The 21,758-nt window shown below is 35.6% G+C and overlaps 1 protein-coding gene across 5 annotated transcripts in view; it reads left to right on the forward strand.

Annotated features, from left to right (window-relative positions):
* Positions 1 to 21,758, forward strand: part of LOC128217190 (plexin-B2-like) — a 95,682-nt gene that overhangs the window by 30,131 nt on the left and 43,793 nt on the right. For all 5 annotated transcript variants that reach the window (XM_052924145.1, XM_052924150.1, XM_052924148.1 and 2 more), the window contains exons 4-11: positions 667 to 858; positions 3,189 to 3,317; positions 3,986 to 4,086; positions 4,933 to 5,053; positions 5,920 to 6,058; positions 17,288 to 17,390; positions 21,032 to 21,134; positions 21,362 to 21,457. In XM_052924145.1, coding sequence (XP_052780105.1) covers positions 667 to 858; positions 3,189 to 3,317; positions 3,986 to 4,086; positions 4,933 to 5,053; positions 5,920 to 6,058; positions 17,288 to 17,390; positions 21,032 to 21,134; positions 21,362 to 21,457 — 984 coding nt within the window. The remainder of the gene's footprint in view (positions 1 to 666; positions 859 to 3,188; positions 3,318 to 3,985; positions 4,087 to 4,932; positions 5,054 to 5,919; positions 6,059 to 17,287; positions 17,391 to 21,031; positions 21,135 to 21,361; positions 21,458 to 21,758) is intronic.

A 21,758-nucleotide genomic window follows, 5' to 3' on the forward strand; every position in this document is an offset into this window, starting at 1 on the left:
CACAATGTACTTATTACAGCAAGGTAAGGTTTGCAACTGGGTCATCCCTGATATTAAAAATTCATCCATGAATTATTAAAAAAAACTTGGTCACTAGGAAGGATCTAACCCCCTGTCACAATTGACCTCGCCCTGAAAATACTTAGTTCACACTTGAATTGGATCAGGTGAGCGATACAGGGCCTACAGGGTCCTCTTGTTTGTTTAATATGTATTCCTGTCCAGAATTTTTCTTTCTCTTTGCTATATTTCTTTCCAAGATCTAGGATCAAACTTCCTCTTTTCACTGGGTAACTTCTCTACTATTTCCTGAACATTTTCTGCTGTTATGTTTCTTAAATGGTATTTAGTGTAACACTTATCTAAAATGTATTTCAGTCTGAGTCACACATATATATGAGTGAATAGTCTGAGTGTGCTGTAAGTTTATAGATGAATATGTAAATATTGGTATTGCCTTTTGAGGCTTCAACACTTTTGTTGTGAAACAGGTTATTTTGATGCACATTCATGGACTTTTGATGGAATAATGGCTCTTGCTTTTGTGACAAAGGTGCAAAGTGAGGACATCAGTCTGTGTCGTAAAGACATATTTTTATTTGTTATTTTATTTACATCTTACACTTCAAATGTTTTTTTATGTTTTTCTTTTGCTGTTTATTTCAGTCGTCAACTAATTTTGATGTTATGGACTGTACAGCTGATGTAAGATTTTACTCAAATGGAGAAAGTCATATTAAGCTTGACTTTGTTGATATGACGAATGTGGCTGAAGGATATGTTACAACACTTTCTAAGACAAAGCTTGAAGGTTCTGATGTCATATTAGCAGGAACAGCAAATGGCTTTGTTTTGAAAGTGAGTAGATAATTTTTTTTAATAAATACTGTTAAAGATGCTTTAAAATTTTCTTTATCTTCTGTGGTGTTAGGATCATTTATTTGCTAGGTTTGCCAGGGGAATATCCGTTACCAGGTTGGGGTATATTAGAAATATAAGGAATGTTGATATGGCATCACCAATTTGTATCTTGGTTGTTACTTGGCCATGCATAAGAGGTCACTTGAAAAAGACTTGACAAAACCCCTGTTTGTAGCTCAAAAGTCAAGATAACACTAAGGTTAATAAGTCAAAATTCATTGTAATTTTGCTTGTATGGGCTGTAACTTGGCCATGCATAAGTGGATTTAAGAATAACACAATGACACAAATTTTCACCATGACAAGATGGTTTGTTGCACCCAAGTCTATGTCTGTATGTAAATAATGTTATGATCAAGATCTCACTTAAGGATTATTGGTCAAAATTGCTTGTTATTCAGTTTGTTGGGGCTGTAACTTGGCCATGTAGTAGGGCGGTTTTATTATTTATTGCTTAAACTGTGTTTATTATATACTGTTAAATCGATTACAACTAGTACACTGAGATTTATATGGTGTACCAAATTCATGTTCACATGGTCCAGGATTGTTTTGTCACATAAGCAAAAAATTAAATAATAAAAATGAATAAATATATATAATTCTTTGCAGAGACCAAATATTGTCTGATTGATTACTAGATAATTATTGGGACTAAGGTCTTCAAACGTTATAGGATGGTTGACCATGACCAGTATATGACCCTGATTGATTTTGAGGTCAGTTGGTCAAAGGTCACAGCCATTGGTGATCTTTGAATAGAAAATGCATGTTTGATTCGTAGCTTATCTAGTAATCTCGGGACTATGGTCTTCAAACTTATTAGGGTGGTTCATCATGAGGTACGTACATTATAGGCCACTTGTCATGGTGTCATGGCGTCAAGTTTGTGTGATTGATAACTTGTTAACTTGAGTATTTTTGGGCCTATCATGTCCTCATACTTAAAAGGGATCCTGGTCATAACCTGTAAATCCCCATTGTAGACTCCTTTTGATTTTTAGATCAAAGGTCAAGGTCACCAGATTGTCCACAAACATGGTTATCTTTCGAAACAGCTATTTAAACAAAATTACAATGATTTTAACTAAAATAGTTTGCTTAAAAGTAGTTAGAAATAGACCATTATTATATTATTTTGAACATATTGATTAACACTTTATTTTTAGCAGCTTTCTTTTTATAGTTTTAACTTGCATTGCATATAATCTTATCTTTGTATTATCAATTTAGCTTATTCACTGCTGTCAAGTGGACGCATACATGTGTTTCTGGAAACTAAACCCCATCAACTCCTCCAACAACATTAAGAACTGGTCAAAATACCTACTATACTCAATTTTGGAAAGGATGTTGGTCATAACCTTTAATGACCACACTGACATTTAATGTGAAATTGATACTTGTCTGTCGCGGTCATTAGTAGGACATATATGTTTTACGGACATTTCTTTTATCTTTCACTTTTAACACCTAACACTAGGCTAGTATTCATAAAGCATCTTAAGTAATTTCCTGTATTATCTAAAAAAATAATAATTTTTATTTATACCGGTACATTAAGAAATTAACTAAACTTTAAAAACAACTTAAAGGGACTGTACTTCGTATGATGAAATAGCGAAAAAAAAAAGAAAATTGTTGAAAACTGACATAATCTTGGTATCAATGTGTACAATGCATTGAAACTTAGTAACTGTAGTACCACATAGTTTACAATTAATTTATTTTTCGCAATGTTTTCGTATTTTTTCATTAAAAAATATGACTGGGTATGTCTACCTACTAGAATTCATTCCTTATGCATGATTAGCATAGTGGATACCACGCTGGACAGCAATTTTGGCGACACAAGTTCGACCCGGTCTTCGTCACAATTTTTTTTTAATTTTGGTAATCTTTTTTACAATTATGATATCGACGAGTAAATTATTTTATTAAATAATTGTCCTGAGTTTCGTACAGAAAAAACTTTTTTGGTGCCAATCTGGTCCCCTTAAGATGCTTTATGAAAACAGCTCCAGATTACTTTTTGTTTGTGGATCTGATTCTTTTAAAGGATTTTTTTTTATATTGATACACAATTTTGAATGTATAAGTTATTACACTTTGCAAAGCCACTTATTGAGCTTTTAAACTCAGCTAAATTATAGCAATTTGTAAGAATTTCAATTTTGGAAGACATGTTTATCTCATTATTGTTAAGAATATATACTGTGTCTTATGCTGTTCGTTGTGGTATTGCCCTCATATGCTATTTTTTACAGTATGTGCTCGATGAAGATAACAAGATATCAAAGTTTGAATCATTTCAAATTGAGAAAGATGTTCAGACACCAGTGAAAAGCATTGTACAGATTAAGGAGAACATGACCTTTGCTTCAACTTCTTCAAAGGCAAGACTTAATTTATCTTAGTGAATATTATACAAGTATTTCTTTCCTTGTAAACAATCGTATTTGAATAGGGCACAAACAGCATTAAATAAAAAGACATCAACCATACCATTTTTTTTCTCAAATGTAATATTTGCAAGTGAATTCAAAATTACACATGAAATTATCATGAAGTGTAAAACTGGTGAAAACAAAAAACATGTATATTTATTTTTTTTGGAAGAAAAGTCAAGGATTTGTCATAGCCTTGCATGGTGTCATCGTCTGTGGCATTGATGTGCAAAAAACTTTCTCCTTTGCCATGTCTTAAAAACCATTCAAGACATTAAAATGAAACTGCGATCACTTGTTGCTATAGACAATGTGCACATTTTCGGCAAAGCCCATAATCTCTTGCTTTAATATTTGTTGAATTAATACTGACTGAAAAATAAAAAACCTAGACGATTTAAGACAATCAACCAAGTAATTGCATTCGCTTTACAGCTCTCTTGTTCTACTCCAAGAATTCCGATTCCTTGCCCTTTATACATATATACAGGTGTAAAAGCAATCATGCTGAGAAATAAAAGCCTATTAACATAGTGCAATAATTTCAAAGTAAATTTATTGATGATCATGCATAGAGAGCTTGTGAAAATGTACTTTTTATGGTTTTAAATTTGAAGGTATTCAAGTTTTCAAGTACAGATTGCTCTGAGTTCAGGACTTGTGAAGAAACAATGGCAGGCAAAAACCCTCTTTGTGGATGGTGTGTTTATTCTCAGAGGTACGGTGTTTTATCTCAAATATAGTCATTTCTGTGAAAACCACTGGTTGCAGCCTTTTACACTGGAAAGTTACGTTTTGATTCAAAACAATAAAAAAACAAACAAATATATCTATCTGAAATTAGATATACTTTGTAACAGTATCTACGAAAAACATGTATTGTTAAACTTGAAATTTCAGGCCTTTTTATTGGCATTCTTCAAATACATACACTGAAAAAAAAATTCTACTTGTATAATTTATCTCTACATTTTACCTGTACACTGCCATTGCAATATCTTATTATACCATTTCTGTAAATTCTACCAGTATGTTTTGTGTAAATCTACCTGTACATTTTCTGTAAAATCTACATGTATGTTTTGTGTAAAATCTTCCTGTACATAATTTATAAAACCTATGTAAAATCTACCTGTACCTTATACATAAAAATGTCTGCACATTATCTTTAAAATCTACCTGTTAACTGACAATAATGCACCAGTCAATTGTAACCACGGCCCCCCCTGAAAGTTCAACCAGGCCACTTACTGTAAATTTACTGTTCACTTGCTGTAAAATATATCTGTTTTGTAAATTCTAAACGAACACTGACTATGAATTCTACTGTAATTGTAAAATCTTCCTGTACACTGTCTGTAAATTTTATATGTACACAAACTATGGATCATGTCTGTACATATTTTGAACATGTCCCAATGACTTACAAAAGTGTCTTGTAAATTCTTTTTGTAATTAACCTGTTATTTGATGAAAGTCATATTTGTAGACTTTTTTAGCTTTAAGTTAATAGAGTAATTGTTCAAACATTGCATGATTCTGATGTTGCTTTTTTCAATTTTAGTGCCACCAGGAGAAATGATTGTTCATACTGGGAAAGTCAAAACCACTGGTTGTCGGCACTGTCTAAATGCCCATCATTAAATTTGCAACCTTCAGGGATTCCCGTTAACATAAATGAAACAGTAAGTCCAAAGGAAACGGGGGTGTATTTGGCTTAAATCTTTTGTATGACGCCATACTGTAGAACAAAGTGTTTTATAATAACATTGCTTACGATACGGAAAAATAAGTGTTTTAATAAATACGACCATGGCTATCTGCATGAAAGATTTTGAGTCTTTTTATAATATTTATATTATATCATGTGAGAATATAGTCTGAGGTTTTCATTTAAGGAAAATGCAAGAAAGATAGGCAATGTGCATTGACTTTTTGGTGTTCTGATGAGTGTTTAAACAATAAGATGCTAAGACAGAGTTCAGTTTTACAAGGGTGTGTATGTAAAATTAATGTTTTAGTGATTTACAAACCAACGCAACTAAAAAAAATATCTTAACTGGAGAAAAACATTTCTGACTATTTCTTTGATATGTATAAATGTAGGCATTACCTCTATCAAATTTTTTATTTACATTGTTTACATATTTATTCAATGGTCCTTGTATGTATGTTACCAGTGACAATATTAATATTATTGTTAGTTGACTTATCCCCATGATCCACTGCAAAACATATTTGAAACCTGCTTTATCTGGTTTGTTTGTTGTTTTAAAGACAAAGGTAAAGGTATTTTCATAGCCATGCTGTTTTAGATTACCTTGGCAGCATGCTAAACCTTTACTCGTTAAAAGTAATATATATTACCATTGCTCTTGGTTTACATGTTTATAAGCAACACAAGTCATAACATGCATATATTGTACATCTAAGAATAGCAAATAAAAGTTAATTTATGCACCTTAGTTCATGGAAATAACAGACAAGTGTTGGTATATTCTTGCAGTGTTCTTTGATTGTTTTACATAATTCATTTTACTCTTTATTTAAGGTGATGTTAAATGTGGACAATCTTCCTGAACACTTGGCAACTGATGCATACTTCTGTAAAGTGGAAGATGATCCTGAAGCCTTAATGCCTGTAACTGTAAAAGAGGGAAAACCAATAAGTTGTACTATTGTTGGCAGAGGTACAATGAATTTTGTAATTAAAATTTTAACTGGCAAAAAAAATTGAGTGTGGCAGGTTAGTTTAATATACTATATTGCTGTAGATTGATGCGGGTCACAGGTTGGATTTTGCCGAACCACAATCCTAAAATGATGTGTCACCTATCTTAATGTAACGTGCTACATGCTTGGTCATGTGCTACATGTTTGGTCATGTTTTTACATGCATTATTAAAAAACAAAAAAGAATCCAACACACATACCTGCAGATGTTGCCGAATTTCCTTTTTTAGCTCGTCTGACTTTTGAGTGTTGTCACTTGTCGTTGTCATCGCTGGAGGCGTTGGTTAAGTTTAAGTCACTAACTTGGAAACTATCAAAGCTATCACGTTCAAACTTGGGAAACTTGTTCATCTAATACCCTTCTTCATATTTTACCTTAAAGGTGCTGAGTCTTACCTGTTTTAGGTAAAAAACATGAATTTCGTTGAATTTTGATGGATTTTGGTTATATGTTCGGACATCAATAGCTTCTTCAATTTTTGTTGGATTGATTCCAATTTTTTCCACAGTCAAAATGGATAATGCCTTCAATATCTCAAACTGAAATTTGTCAGAAATGTTCTTTGTTGATTTCTAGCTCAAATTCGAATATGTGTCATCTGGGGTCAAAAACTAGGTCACAGAGCCCAAATATGGAAAAACCTTGTTAACACTCTAGAGGTAACATTTTCAGCCCAAATATCCTGGAAATTTGTCAAAAAGGTTTTTTCATTGATTTCTAGCTCAAGGTTGAATATGGGTAATCTGAGGTCATAAACTAGGTCACAGAGCCTAAATATGGAAAAACCTTAGAGGTAACATTTTCAGCACAAATATCCTGGAAATGTGTCTGAAATGTTGTTGCTTGTTTTTCTAGCTCAAGTTCAAATATGGGTCATCTGGGGTCAAAAACTAGCTCACAGAGCCCAAATAAAGAAAAACCTTGTTAACACTCTAGAGGTTAAATTTTCAGCCCAAATATCCTGGAAATATGTCAAAAATGTGGTTCTGTTAATTTTTTAGTCAAGTTCGAATATGGGTCATCTGGGGTCAAAAATTAGGTCACAGAACCCAAATATAGAAAAACCTTGTTAACTCTCTAGAGGTTACATTTTCAGCCCATAGTTTCTGGAAATTTGTTAGTAAGGTTGTATTAATGATTTCTATGTTAAGTTTTGTTATGGGTCATTTTGGGCCAAAAATAGGTCACAGGGGGCTAGTATTGAAAAGCCTTGTGAACTATTTGGCTGCATTTTCAACCCAAATATCCTGAAAATTTGTCAGAAAGTGTTGTGCTTGGGTCACTAACATGCAAACTATCAAAGCTATCATTTCCAAACTTTTGAATACCTGTTTACTATCTAATATGAAATAAATAAACCGTATAAGGATAAAAACAGGCAATCATTCAGCACTTGCAGGCAATGAATGCTCTTGTTAATACATATATTATTTCTAGGGATGGCAACGAGTACCCGAGTACTCGAGTACTCGATCGAACGTCTGAGTACTCGAGTACCAAATCACTACTCGAGTACTCGAAAAATAATAAAAAAATCTATAAAAATCACAAAATACACGATTTACAGACAGAGTAACAGATCTGGTTAGTTGCCAAGAGGACAATTTAGGGTCCCTCTAATGCCCGCTGTGTACACAAATGACCCTAATAAATTAGTTGAGAGTTGCAAACTGTTAACAAAGGGCCCCTATTTCCAATAAGCACTGATGTCAATTAGCGAAGTTTTGATAGCGGAGCTTTCACCTACATAATTCTATTGTTTACCATTTAGAGACCTTTCACCAAACAATGGACGCTAACGATCGAACGAGTATAGGGACCGTTACGATCATTGATTTCTTAATGGGCGTATTTTAACTATTTTTGCAATGATTATCACAATTGATTGGTTGATAACTTAAATCAAGAATTATGAATATTAATGAGGTAAACAACAATAGTACAGTACAAAGTATTTCGTTCTTTATTTTTATGTATGCTATTAATTTTCGTTCATTGTAATTCTGATTGATGTTCATTATAAATCTCGACACTCGAATAAAATCCGGGTTTAACTTTCCAGCTTTTTTATGCCCCCGAAGGTGGGCATATTAAAATCGCACCGTCCGTCCGTCCTTCCGTCCGTCCGTGTGTCCGGCTCAATAACTCGTGTCCACATACCAAGACGACGTGTCGCGTGCAAGACCCGTGCCCCTACCTCTAAGGTCAAGGTCACACTTAGTGTTCATTCACAATGGGGTGCTGCATATAGGACATAGAGTATAGGTTGTCGTGTCCGGGCTGTAACTTTCCCTTTTATGGACAGATTTTGAAATAACTTGCCACATGTGTTCCACATACCAAGACGACGTGTCGCGTGCAAGACCCGTGTCCCTACCTCAAAGGTCAAGGTCACACTTAGTGTTTATTCACAATGGAGTGCTGTATATAGGACATAGAGTATAGGTTGTCGTGTCCGGGCTGTAACTTTCCCTTTTATGGACAGATTTTAAAATAACTTGCCACATGTGTTCCACATACCAAGACAATGTGTCGCGTGCAAGACCCGTGCCCCTACCTCAAAGGTCAAGGTCACACTTAGTGTTTATTCACAATGGAGTGCTGTATATAGGACATAGAGTATAGGTTGTCGTGTCCGGGCTGTAACTTTCCCTTTTATGGACAGATTTTGAAATAACTTGCCACATGTGTTCCACATACCAAGACGACGTGTCGCGTGCAAGACCCGTGTCCCTACCTCAAAGGTCAAGGTCACACTTAGTGTTTATTCACAATGGAGTGCTGTATATAGGACATAGAGTATAGGTTGTCGTGTCCGGGCTGTAACTTTCCCTTTTATGGACAGATTTTAAAATAACTTGCCACATGTGTTCCACATACCAAGACAATGTGTCGCGTGCAAGACCCGTGCCCCTACCTCAAAGGTCAAGGTCACACTTAGTGTTTATTCACAATGGAGTGCTGCATATAGGACATAGAGTATAGCTTGTCGTGTCCGGGCTGTAACTTTCCCTTTTATGGACAGATTTTAAAATAACTTGCCACATGTGTTCCACATACCAACACGACGTGTCGCGTGAACGACTCGTGTCCCTACCTCTAAGGTCAAGGTCACACTTAGTGTTTATTCACAATGGAGTGCTGCATATAAGGACATAGAGTATAGGTTGTCGTGTCCGGGCTGTAACTTTCCCTTGTATGGACAGATTTTAAAATAACTTGCCACATGTGTTCCACATACCAAGATGACGTGTCGCGTGCAAGACCCGTGCCCCTACCTCTAAGGTCAAGGTCACACTTAGTGTTCATTCACAATGGGGTGCTGCATATAGGACATAGAGTATAGGTTGTCGTGTCCGAGCTGTAACTTTCCCTTTTATGGACAGATTTTGAAATAACTTGCCACATGTGTTCCACATACCAAGACGACGTGTCGCGTGCAAGACCCGTGTCCCTACCTCAAAGGTCAAGGTCACACTTAGTGTTTATTCACAATGGAGTGCTGTATATAGGACATAGAGTATAGGTTGTCGTGTCCGGGCTGTAACTTTCCCTTTTATGGACAGATTTTAAAATAACTTGCCACATGTGTTCCACATACCAAGACAATGTGTCGCGTGCAAGACCCGTGCCCCTACCTCAAAGGTCAAGGTCACACTTAGTGTTTATTCACAATGGAGTGCTGTATATAGGACATAGAGTATAGGTTGTCGTGTCCGGGCTGTAACTTTCCCTTTTATGGACAGATTTTGAAATAACTTGCCACATGTGTTCCACATACCAAGACGACGTGTCGCGTGCAAGACCCGTGTCCCTACCTCAAAGGTCAAGGTCACACTTAGTGTTTATTCACAATGGAGTGCTGTATATAAGACATAGAGTATAGGTTGTCGTGTCCGGGCTGTAACTTTCCCTGTTATGGACAGATTTTAAAATAACTTGCCACATGTGTTCCACATACCAGGACAATGTGTCGCGTGCAAGACCCGTGCCCCTACCTCAAAGGTCAAGGTCACACTTAGTGATTATTCACAATGGAGTGCTGCATATAGGACATAGAGTATAGGTTGTCGTGTCCGGGCTGTAACTTTCCCTTTTATGGACATATTTTAAAATAACTTGCCACATGTGTTCCACATACCAACACGACGTGTCGCGTGAACGACTCGTGTCCCTACCTCTAAGGTCAAGGTCACACTTAGTGTTTATTCACAATGGAGTGCTGCATATAAGGACATAGAGTATAGGTTGTCGTGTCCGGGCTGTAACTTTCCCTTGTATGGACATATTTTAAAATAACTTGCCACATGTGTTCCACATACCAAGATGACGTGTCGCGTGCAAGACCCGTGTCCCTACCTCTAAGGTCAAGGTCAAACTTAAGTGTTTATTCACAACAGAGTGCTTCATATAAGGACATAGAGTATAGGTTGTTGTGTCACAATGAAATGCTTCATATATAAGGACATAGCAGTGTCGGTTGTCAACTATGGGTGGTATTTTTTATGTTTAGAGGCAATTTAAAATAACTTGCCATATGTATTTGACATGTAAAGGCAAGATCAACTTTTCATGTACTGACCTTGTTCATAGGTCAATGTCACAATCGGAGGCATTCGTCACATACTGTGACAGCTCTTGTTTGTAGCTAATTTGCAGTGCATACTTATATGTAAAATCATTTAAGTAAAATGAAAAAGACAAAATTAAAAGCATGAAACAGCATATGTTTTTCTTTCATTTAATTTTCTGTTAAAGTAAATAATGAAAGTTTAATTTAAAGATAAAAATGAGCAATAAAAAGTCTAATGCACAATATACGTCATGAACGATACGTGTATACACGATCTTGTCTTTCCCAAATATAAATTCATTTTTTCCGAGTAATCGAGTACCCAAGTACTCGATCGAAAGATTGTCCGCGTACTCCCTAATTATTTCATATTTTTATAAGACCTTTTAAAAATGGGTTGATTATGGTTTTACCTGTGACGTACAGGCCCTAGGTGTCCAGTATGTTGTCTGATCAATAACTTAATACCATTTATCCAATCAGTTGGGCGATATTGGGCCATCTTGGCCCTCTTGTTGTGTTTTGTGCTTGGGTTACTTAAAAGCAAACTATCAAAGCTATCACCTGTTCACTATCAAATGTATAACATGTAATAGATAAACCGTTAAAGGATAAAATCAGGTGAGCGTTTAGCACACACAGGCGGGAACTTTGAACTTGCAATTATATTTACATAGTTTAATACTTACACCTCTTTTATAAGACCAACATTTGACATAACACATGGAAAAACACATAAATCGTATTGAGAAAGCTGAAGCTTAAACAACATTAAATATATCTTATTCAATTATTGCAAAACTGTGAGACATTAAATTTTAGCTCTTCATTTTTAACTTGACTATTCGAAGAATATGGAGAGTTATACTACTCACCCGGGCGTCGGCGTTGGCGTCATACCTTGGTTAAGGTTTTGCATGCAAGCACACATAGGTAAATATCTCAGCAACTACTTGAGGTATTGCATGGAGACTTAATACAGTGGTACTCAACCATCCAACCTACTTATTTTACCAAGTTAGATAACTCTAATTTGCATTTAATGCAAAAAATAGGCCTTTATACTTAGGGCTATTCCATTTAAACATATACCCCACGGGGGGAAGGCACTTTTGAACTAGACCTCCCCCCTACAGAAGCAAATTAACTGTTTGGGGGTCCTACCTCTATTTGTTGTTATAGATCCGGAATAACCCCCTTCAGAAGCGATTTAAAATTTACAAGTATAAAAGGTTGAAAAAATTTAATTCACTGATCTTGCATTAGGCTTTTATGGATGCTGTTAATGATGATACAGATATTGAACCATTTCTGTTTTAATTCACAACATTTTCCCAAGATTTGAAGAGTTACTATCATTTTAATTTCACACTCTAAAGTCACTGTGTTTTATGTTTTAAACTATCTTGTTCCTGAAGATACATTGAAATCATTGATTTACTGTTATAGGAAGAATCACGTGGCACATTTCCAGTCCATTTGTCAAATAGAACTTGATTTTAACTTTTTTGAACATACCCTTTAACCTTTTCTCAGAAATTGGCAAAAGCTCTTTCTTCAATTGACTTTGACCCTGACTTCAAAGGGCAAAGAGATCTCATCAAACCTAGTGATGCATTAGAAATTGATGTGAAATACAATTTAATGATTCAACTGTAACACTTCTTATATCATTAATTTTGATAAGAATAAGATTATAATTTATGCCATGAACTCTTTGTTTGCTGTGCAAAATTAAATAGCATATTTATCATGTTTGAAGCAAGTTGATGTGTCGATCTTAAAAAAAATAATTGGAAAACAAACACATCATGGTTGTACGGATTTGTAATTTATTGAAAGATCTCGTAAAATTATTGTTTATAGTATAAAACAATATGTTACGCATTATGAATATTATTATTGAATAATTGTACCTGTAATAATATAAATTATTATAATAAAAGAATTATAAGTACTTAAAACAAACAGTCTGAGAAACACAACCAATGAATGGGAATCTAACCAATTATCGCTGTCCAATTTACAGTAGCTGTGCAACAAAAGAGGTTCATTTATTAATCGCTGTCCAATCAACACTTATGGTCAAACCAACACTTTCAATCACTTAATAGTTGTTGAAACAACACTCGTGGTCCAATCTATAAGTATAGCCATCTAGAAACAATAGTTGTCCAACCAACAGTTGCAATTCAAACATCACTAGCAGTCCATTACACTTGCTGTCCATCCAGCAGTCCAGCCAACAACGGTTGTCAGACCAACACTTACAGTCCAACTATCTATAGGTGTTTAACCAACACTCATGGTCCAACCAAAATAGCAGTCAAATAATGAAAGCTGTCCATCCAACTGTAGTCTGTCGACCACCACTGGTTATCCATCACTATTTGCTTGCAGTCCTGGGTGTACTAGCAGCCAAACCAATTCTAATGGTGATCTTGATGGAAGTAATGTTCTCAAAACATAATATCAGCATATTTGAATCATATCTGTAAATAAAAGGAAGGGCAATTAATAGCAGAAGTGTTTCGTCTATTTGATTTAAAAACCACAACAACAATAATCAAATAAGATTAGGAACAGCATATATTTTTCAGAACAGTTTACCCCACCCACCACAACCTCCTGTCTAGGAAATCTTATGTTATGCATATCATATCTCTATGATGTATTATAAACTCATTGAAAGCGATAAAAATCTTATGTTATGCATATCATATCTCTATGATGTATTATAAACTCATTGAAATGCCATATATAATGAGAAAATATAATTCATAACAAACCTGAGGCAGTAATTTATCCGATTTTTAGCGCTGTTATTAGACTTCATTTCAACCCGAAAAGAAACCGGAAGTTCCTATGCCGCAAAGGATTATGGTATATTGAGAAGTTGCTATCAAGGAATAAAACAGAAGTATTCTGCAAAGTATAAACAATTCAAGGAAGGTAACACGAATTAACTGTTCGATCGGTCTGAAGGGATTTTCACCTTTACGTCATATGCAATTTAATTATTAAATTTCGACACCCCCCATCAGAAGCAAATTTCACAATTTGGCAACCACCTACAGATGCAAATTAGTGAAAAAGACACCCTACCATATACAGTCGTTATGTCGACTTTTTCGGGACCTAGTGGAAAAAGTCGAGATAACGAAAAGTCGACTCATCCGAATTACAAAAAATATCACCAATCCCGTGTTTGAGTTAGATTGTACGATGTTTACATCCACAATTGAACGGTCTTGTTAAATATTTTTGTTGTAAAAACAGCAAACTTATTATTGAACAATAAAGTGAAACAAAAGAAGAATTATTTGCGTCAAATTTATTTCTTTTACGTTTATGGATCACACAAAACACATATAAAACCACAATTGCATACATTTGTGCATTGTAAGATTTTATACCGGGTCCTTCTCTGAATTGGTCGACCAGAGCAGTGGAACTAATATTTGACATTTTGAAGTTATTCTTTCAATTCCCATTTGGGATTGATATCTAATCAATAAAATGTTCATGTTTTATACAAAACCAAAGAGCTTGAGCAATAAATGTCTCTTTAATTAAATACATAAACAAACGATTTTAATTATTCGCACCCTCTTACCAATTACATTTATGTATCCCCCAATTATGACTGTTTGTTATATGCCACGCACGGTATTTTGCGACATGCCGCAAACCGTCATGAATATTTTCACACCTACGTCTCGATCTACAGTTCGACATAAAGAACATAGGAAATGTGTGAAATTCGACCACTGGGACTGAAAAACGAGGTCGACATAGCGAAAAAGTCGAGATAAAAAAATCGACACAAACAGATTTATTTTATATAGAATAAGAAGGAATACATTCGGGACCGGAAAAAAGTCGACATAACCGGAAAGTCGACTTATCCAACGTCGACACAGCGAGGTTCGACTGTATGATGAAAAAAATTGCCGTCCCCCCCTGGGGTATATGTTTAAATGGTATAGCCCTTAGAAATTCTGGTAAAAGTTTTGCATGCAAGCACACATAGGTTAATATCTCAGCAACTACTTGAAGTATTGCACCGAGTCTTAATACAATGGTACTCAACCATCCAACCTTCTTAATAACTCAAGTTAGATAACTCTTGTTTCATTAAATGCAAATAATTGCCCTTTATTTTTTGACTTAGAAATTCTGGTTAAAGGCCCGGTCACACGGCAAGAACTTTGCTGGAGCGTTCCTGGAGCGGTAAAAAAAATCATCACCGCTCGTTACCGTTCACCAGAAGTTGGCCCCAGTTAAGGCAACGCCGTATACGCTCGGCCACCGCTTATGGTCCCTCCTACCACTCCGAAAGTTTTGAGCTGCACAAAATATTACGAGCGGTGAGGAGCGGGCAATTTTCCGCTCCGGCAAAGTTCACCACCGCTCCAACAACGCCCAGTCAAAGTTTGGCACCGCTAGACACAAGTTCGTGGACGCTTGGATCCGCTAGGCCAACGCAGAAATCAGAGCGGACAAGGGATTGCTGGAACAGTGTCGGGCGTTGAAGCAGCGATCCATTGCGGTGATGAACTTTGGTTTGGCGTTGGTATGGAGGTGTCGGAGCGGGACCAGAATTTGGCTATAAATACGGGGAGAAATGGACCAGGAGCCCATTTGGAATCGAGTTGCCGTTTACTGCAGACCTCATTTACATCGAATTTGCTCAAAGTTACAGTAAAACTGTACTACCATGGATGCTGAGAGACTTGCTATGATTGGTGCACTTGTCCAGCAGCAGAATCAGAACCTCCTCAGATTGCAACAAGCTGTTTACAGAAGGAGAAGAGAGAGAGAGTAATGATCTTCTTGGAGGCTGCTGCCTTTCCTTCTCCAGCCTTCCTCTTCTTTTGTCAACGTGTCTATCAAAGCGATCCGTTCAGCTCCGTAGTCAAAAGCGGTATGCCGCTAAACCAACGCCCTCATGCGCAGAACGCCGCTCTATCAACGCTCGCGTCACAGCTAAAACAACGCTCGCTACCGTTAAGCCAACGCCGGCTTTAGCGGTACACCGCTAAGGCAACGCCCGTGTTTTCGATTTTTTTCCCATTTTGTGCGCGGTGACGAGCGTTGTCGAAATTTGGTCCCCTCTCCCTACCGTTCAAGGAATGCTCCAACAAAATTCGGGCGGTGTGACCGGGCCTTAAGGTTTTGTGTGCAAGCACACATAGGTTAATACATAATATCTCAGCAACTACTTTAGGTATTGCATTGAAACTCGATACAATGGTACTCAACCATCTAACTGGCTTAATTAACCAAGTTAGATAACTTTTGTTTGCATTAAATGTAAACAACAGCCCTTTATTATTCGACTTAAAAGATTTGGTGGAGGTTTTGCATGTAAGCACACATAGGTTAATATCTCAACAATTACTTTAGGTATTGCATTAAGACTTTGTACAATGGTTCTCAACCATCCAATTTACTTAGTTAACCAAGTTATATCATACTATATAATTTATGCCCCTTTATTAAGCAACTTAGAAATTCTGGATAAGATCTTGCATGTTAGCCCTTTTTTATTATACTTAAAAAATCTGTAGCCACATTTATGTTAAAGCTCAGCACATCATGATTGTATTGCATTGAAATCTAATCTAACAGTGATCCATGCATGTTTCGCCAAAACTTTTCATACCTTACACTGAAAAGCAGCGGAATAGTCAAGCGCGCTGTCTCTGTGACAGCTCTTGCTTTATCTGTTTTTGTTTAAAATTCTATGTTTTTTAAATGTTTTCTTAAATGCTTAGCCTTAAAAAATGTTATTCTGCTGAATAGAGTGCTATAGTTTTAACTTAATGCACAGTGAAAGGAAAGCTGTCCTTGCTACTTTAATACAAGCCTTAATTTAGACCAAATGGCTAAACACGCACAATTCAGATGTAAACATTGTAGCATCACATATATGTCCCCTGATTCATTGACAAATTATGGTTAACAGCCTGGTTAAAACTAGCGGGCAGGCGGTCGGGCTAGTGGTTGTATGGGTGAGTGGGCTGTCGTCAATAATTCTGCGTTAAAGTTTTTATTCTATGACATAAAATCTATAGATTTTATCAAATGTTATGAAACTTTGTCAGAAAACATATGGTCTGCGCAGAATGTGTACTGTTACTAGTAAGAACATGCTTTTGATATAAACTATTGACATTTGCACATATAAAATTTGCTTACTACAATTTCTGTACTCACATGTTAAACATGCAACATTTCAATTAACCCAATCACAAAACATTCCAAGTGAACTATAAGTTTATTGCCTATTACTCTTACATACAGGCTCTGGATTGAACATGGTTATAAGAGCCATGTCAGTAGAGCAAACACCTTCATGGCCCTCTTGTTTATTATATTGCCTGAATTTCTTAAAGTTTTAATTCTCAACCCTGCCTATATCTTTCCATGTAGTGATTTTTTCCCAACTTGTATAATTATTTATTTATATATAATAAAGCTACCACCATCTGTTTACTACCAGCACATTGTATTACAATTTCTGCCTCTTCATAGAAAATGGCTATGGGGAACATCCATTGCTTCCAGCAATAATCTTATCTCAATTAATTTTTGTTTCATTTTCAGAGCATAAAATGGTTGCAGTAAGTCTAATAGTGGAACACAATTCAGTGAAAATTCCAATAGCCAATGCATCTTTCCTATTTTACATTTGCTCAACGTTTGAAAGGTAAGTCTAAAATAATGGGATGTCTTATTCGGGTACTAGCTTTTAGAAGAAAATAAACCTGTTTTTACAAAATAATAGGACACTTCTTGACTAGCTGCATTTTTGTGAGTTGTTTTATCAAGATTTCTTTAATTGTTGAAGGACAAATGTTTTCAATTGTTTGATTTTAGAATATCAATTAGTTCATCAATAAAAGAATAAATGTGTGACACAAGTCTAAAGCAAATGACTCTTGTTATTTTAAAGATGCACTATTACTCAAAAATAAGATTTACCTTTTTAATACAATTGCTTTAATTTACCTGAAAGGATTAATTAATGTCGAAAACAATGATTCTTAAGACAGATACTGCGTTTATTTTAAAAGTAAGGTACAGAAAACACAGTTTCTTATTTGACGATAGAAGATCACAGTAAATCTTTTAGCATTCACCTATCAATTAATATTATTGCGTTTTCATCTATTAAATACGCGATTATAAACGTGATATCAGTAATTAATATTTTCCATAAATGCAGTCACACCTAGACGTTCTGGTCAGCGTTTTATGACGATTGAGGAAACGTTTGTAGTCGCTCATTGTCGCTGGGATAGTGCCAGATGAGCGTTGTGTGAATGCCAGTCCAAAAAAAAATGGTTTGAACTTTTACAAAAGTTCTCACTGAGACCAGCGTTCTTCATCGTTTAATTTTAAACACTGAAGAACGTTTATCGTTAGTCAGTCATTACTCTAGTGTTACTTGGTTGTTACTAATAGTTTGCTTTGCAGTGAATGACTCAATGGCAACCTGTCAACAACCGCTGAACGGTCCCCTAGTATACACAGCGTGTGTCTTAAGTCAAACGAACATCCTTTTGGCGTCCATTGAGCGTCATTTGTGCGTTTCCCGAACGTCCATGCATATGGGTATATAAACCAATGCTTTGTAAGCAAGGTTCATTTGATTTAGGGCTACCCTAGAGAGCACTTACTATGGAAGATCAAGAAAGACTGAAGAGGCTATATATGCTCGCTATAGCCCAGCATGAAGTAGATTTACTGAACTTGAACATAGCTGAACACGTTGAGGGACCTTGTCCGCAGAGAAGAAGACCCTGACGAAGACATCAGTGCTGGACTAAATCATGGATATTAAGGCGTCAAGAGTTTGGTCAGGGCAATTACTTGAAGCATTTTCCAAAATTTGAACGTATATACTTGCTTGTGAACATGTCACTGAGGGACTTGAACCAGGTGCACAAGTGATCCACGCTAATCTGCAGTTCTGTGGCCTTGGCCATGAGTATCCGTTGTCTCTTCGCCTTGTTCCTGTAATCTGTCTTCTGTGAGTTCCACAGCAGTTCGATTTCACGGAAAAACTACACCAGACTATCCTCAACTGCCCGGTCAAGGATCCTGCAATCCTTTCTCTGGTTCTTCCCTCTCTGTTTGCTATGTGTCGGACCGTCCTGAGACATTGGGGTTTTCATGGTCTTCAGGGGGTGTCACATGGTGCGTTACTTCTCGGATGTGCTTTTCCTCCTGGTGTTCTTCTATGTCAGAAGACATTGCTAGTGAAAGAGGCTTTGTATTCTTCTTACTTGCAGCGCTAGTTGCAGAAGCCCCCATCCCACCCTTTTTTCGTCATGGCGGCATGATACTGACTGTTCAATCTCACAAGAACAACTGAATTCACTATGAAATTTCCAGCGATTTGTTCTGTAATATTCCCGTACGACCATAAAAATAACACACCAGCAAAACGCTATTCTGTCGTTATTCACACGTTAGTCACACGCTGAACATGCTTGTCTAACGTTGACAAATCGTTTGTCGCGCGCCAGTGGCATGTTAACACACGCTAATGGTCTTCAGGGGTATCTTACTTGGTCGCTGTTTCACGCTTCTCATGCATTAGACACACTCTAGTCATGCATTAGGCACACTTAAATCACACGCCAGATGTGTCATCCTCATTCTAGAACACTCAAAAATTGAACAATTGAAATATTCAGAGAACGTTGACCAGAACGTCATGATGTGACGGCCCCATTAGTAAGTAATTGAAGGTTTATTGCTCAAAATTTATGTTTGTTATACATGCGATTATATTGATTTCGAATGAAGGTGTCACTTTTACGGTTTACATTTAAAACAGTTCTTCATTACATAAACAAGGAAAACCAAATACCGCATATTTCTCTTTCAAAACATATTAGAGAACTGTTTGGCAGAGATATGTTATCAAGTGGTTAGCTGGGCATAGTTGTTACATTGACTGTTGAGTAAATGATAATGCCTGTGTATGCCTACTTTATTTTTTGCTGGAAGGTTATTATATAATGCAGGCATGGATTTATTTTAAAATGACCTTGCACACATCTGCACACAAGTATAACCATGTTTGGACAGTGTCCTGCTCGCAGGACCAAAACTGATTAACTAAAGGTCTGAGATCAGGGTCAGGCTTAGGACTTTTGAAATAGCCCTCAATATAATTATCTTATTTCAATGATGACCCATATATTACATCCATGACCCTGGGTTTGTCATGGTTTGTAACTATTGTTCAACTCATATATGAAAATTAATGTATATGTGAGTTTGTAAAGCCACATAGAAAATATATTTATTGAATGAAAAGATGAGTAGAATATAGCCCTGGCACGCAATTAAGACATATTGACTGCAGCTGCATGATTTTGTGTTTGTTGACTTTGTATGTATTAATTTGGTTGGTAAATCTGTTAACATTATCTGATTCTGGAATACAAAGTAGATTTATTGTGGTACCTTGGTGTCATTGTTGGCATGCAAACAAGTTTATTTTGGTCATAACTAAAAAACAAACATTTGAAATTTTGTAACCATGCCAGAAGTAAACAGACATGTGTAGCAAGGCTGATATCTCGACTTTGTATCATTACTAAATTAGCTATATAATAGCCCATTTTGATTATATACATTTTAAATACGCACAATATAGGTCGATGCAAAAAAATAATGTTTTACTTCATAATTGTGTATAAGTATTTTACTTAAATCATCAAAACAAGAACAAAAATGCATGTAATTTAGGAAATATATATTGAGTAATGAGTTCAGGCGCTTGTTTTAACTGGGGAATTGGTGGTCATGTACCTATTTACAAAAGATGCTAATACTTGTTTAAATGTACCTTAATATTTCATTTTTTTATCATTAAGGTCGAATGAAATAAAAAATGATTATGCGTTAAAACTAAAAAAATGCCATTTCATGATGGCATATCGGCTTGTTTTGCTTTGGCTAAGAGTTAACTAAATATTTGTTTAATTGACCTAATGCCAGTTTCTCGAATAGCTTAATAATTATAACTCAATTAAGGAATTGAGCCTCATTACAGCAAAGAATGGTTCAAAATGCAAATTGTTTTGACCCTGAACCATATGCTTTTAAATATTATATAATAATTGATTAAGATTTTTGGTAAAAAAAATCATTCAGAAAACTTACTGGAGTAATTACTTGATAACATTTTAACCAACATTGAATTGCAATATTAAGAAATAGCTAAATAGCAGAATATGAAAGAATCAATGATATTTTTCGGTCTAATCAATATCAATTAGTGTACTCTGTTTAATAAACCAGGGTCAGGACACTATTATTAATTTTTAGGTGTGGTAAATGTGTGGAAACCTTTGGTGCTAATTGTACATGGAACACAGATAATGGTACCTGTTCTTCGAGTGAGGCTGATGAACCAAATAGAGTTAACCAGGTCATTATTTAAAACAATTCGATACTGCAATAATATTGTGCAAGTCTAATAGTTTTTTTGCCCGATACATTTTCACAAGTTTACACTTATTAATGAGTTAAGACATGTTAATATATTTTAACTTTAAGATGCTTGTGTTATATGGCCTTGGATTATTGGTAATTATGTCAAAAAAACTATCATATGAGTTTAAGAATGATATTTATTTATCAATTTTTAAATTTCAGGTCTCAGATTGCCCGCATCTTGAAAGAATACACTCCAAATATATTCCAAGTGGAGTTGATACAAATTTGACATTGGAAATTGGAAACCTGAATAAAGTATGTAACTACTTGGTATTTAACTATGCAAATTCATTTCGATTTGGGTACATTATCTTGGAGTTTATATATTGCTGGTTGTCCCGTACTCTGTTGGTCTCTGTTGGTTACCGTTTGTTGCTGAATGATAGTATTATTTTCTGAAATCTTATTACTTAGTACTTAATTTCAACCTGAACTGCAGAACTGCCTTAAAAATACTTTTAGTGAGCCCCAGTCTTTGAAAAGATAATTGCTGTTTTGTGCCCAACTTTACTTGTGAATTAAGTCTATTTTCAAGATGTTCATAAGATTGTACTAA

The sequence above is a fragment of the Mya arenaria genome, chromosome 14, assembly GCF_026914265.1.
Source record: "Mya arenaria isolate MELC-2E11 chromosome 14, ASM2691426v1".
Lineage (NCBI taxonomy): Eukaryota > Metazoa > Mollusca > Bivalvia > Myida > Myidae > Mya > Mya arenaria.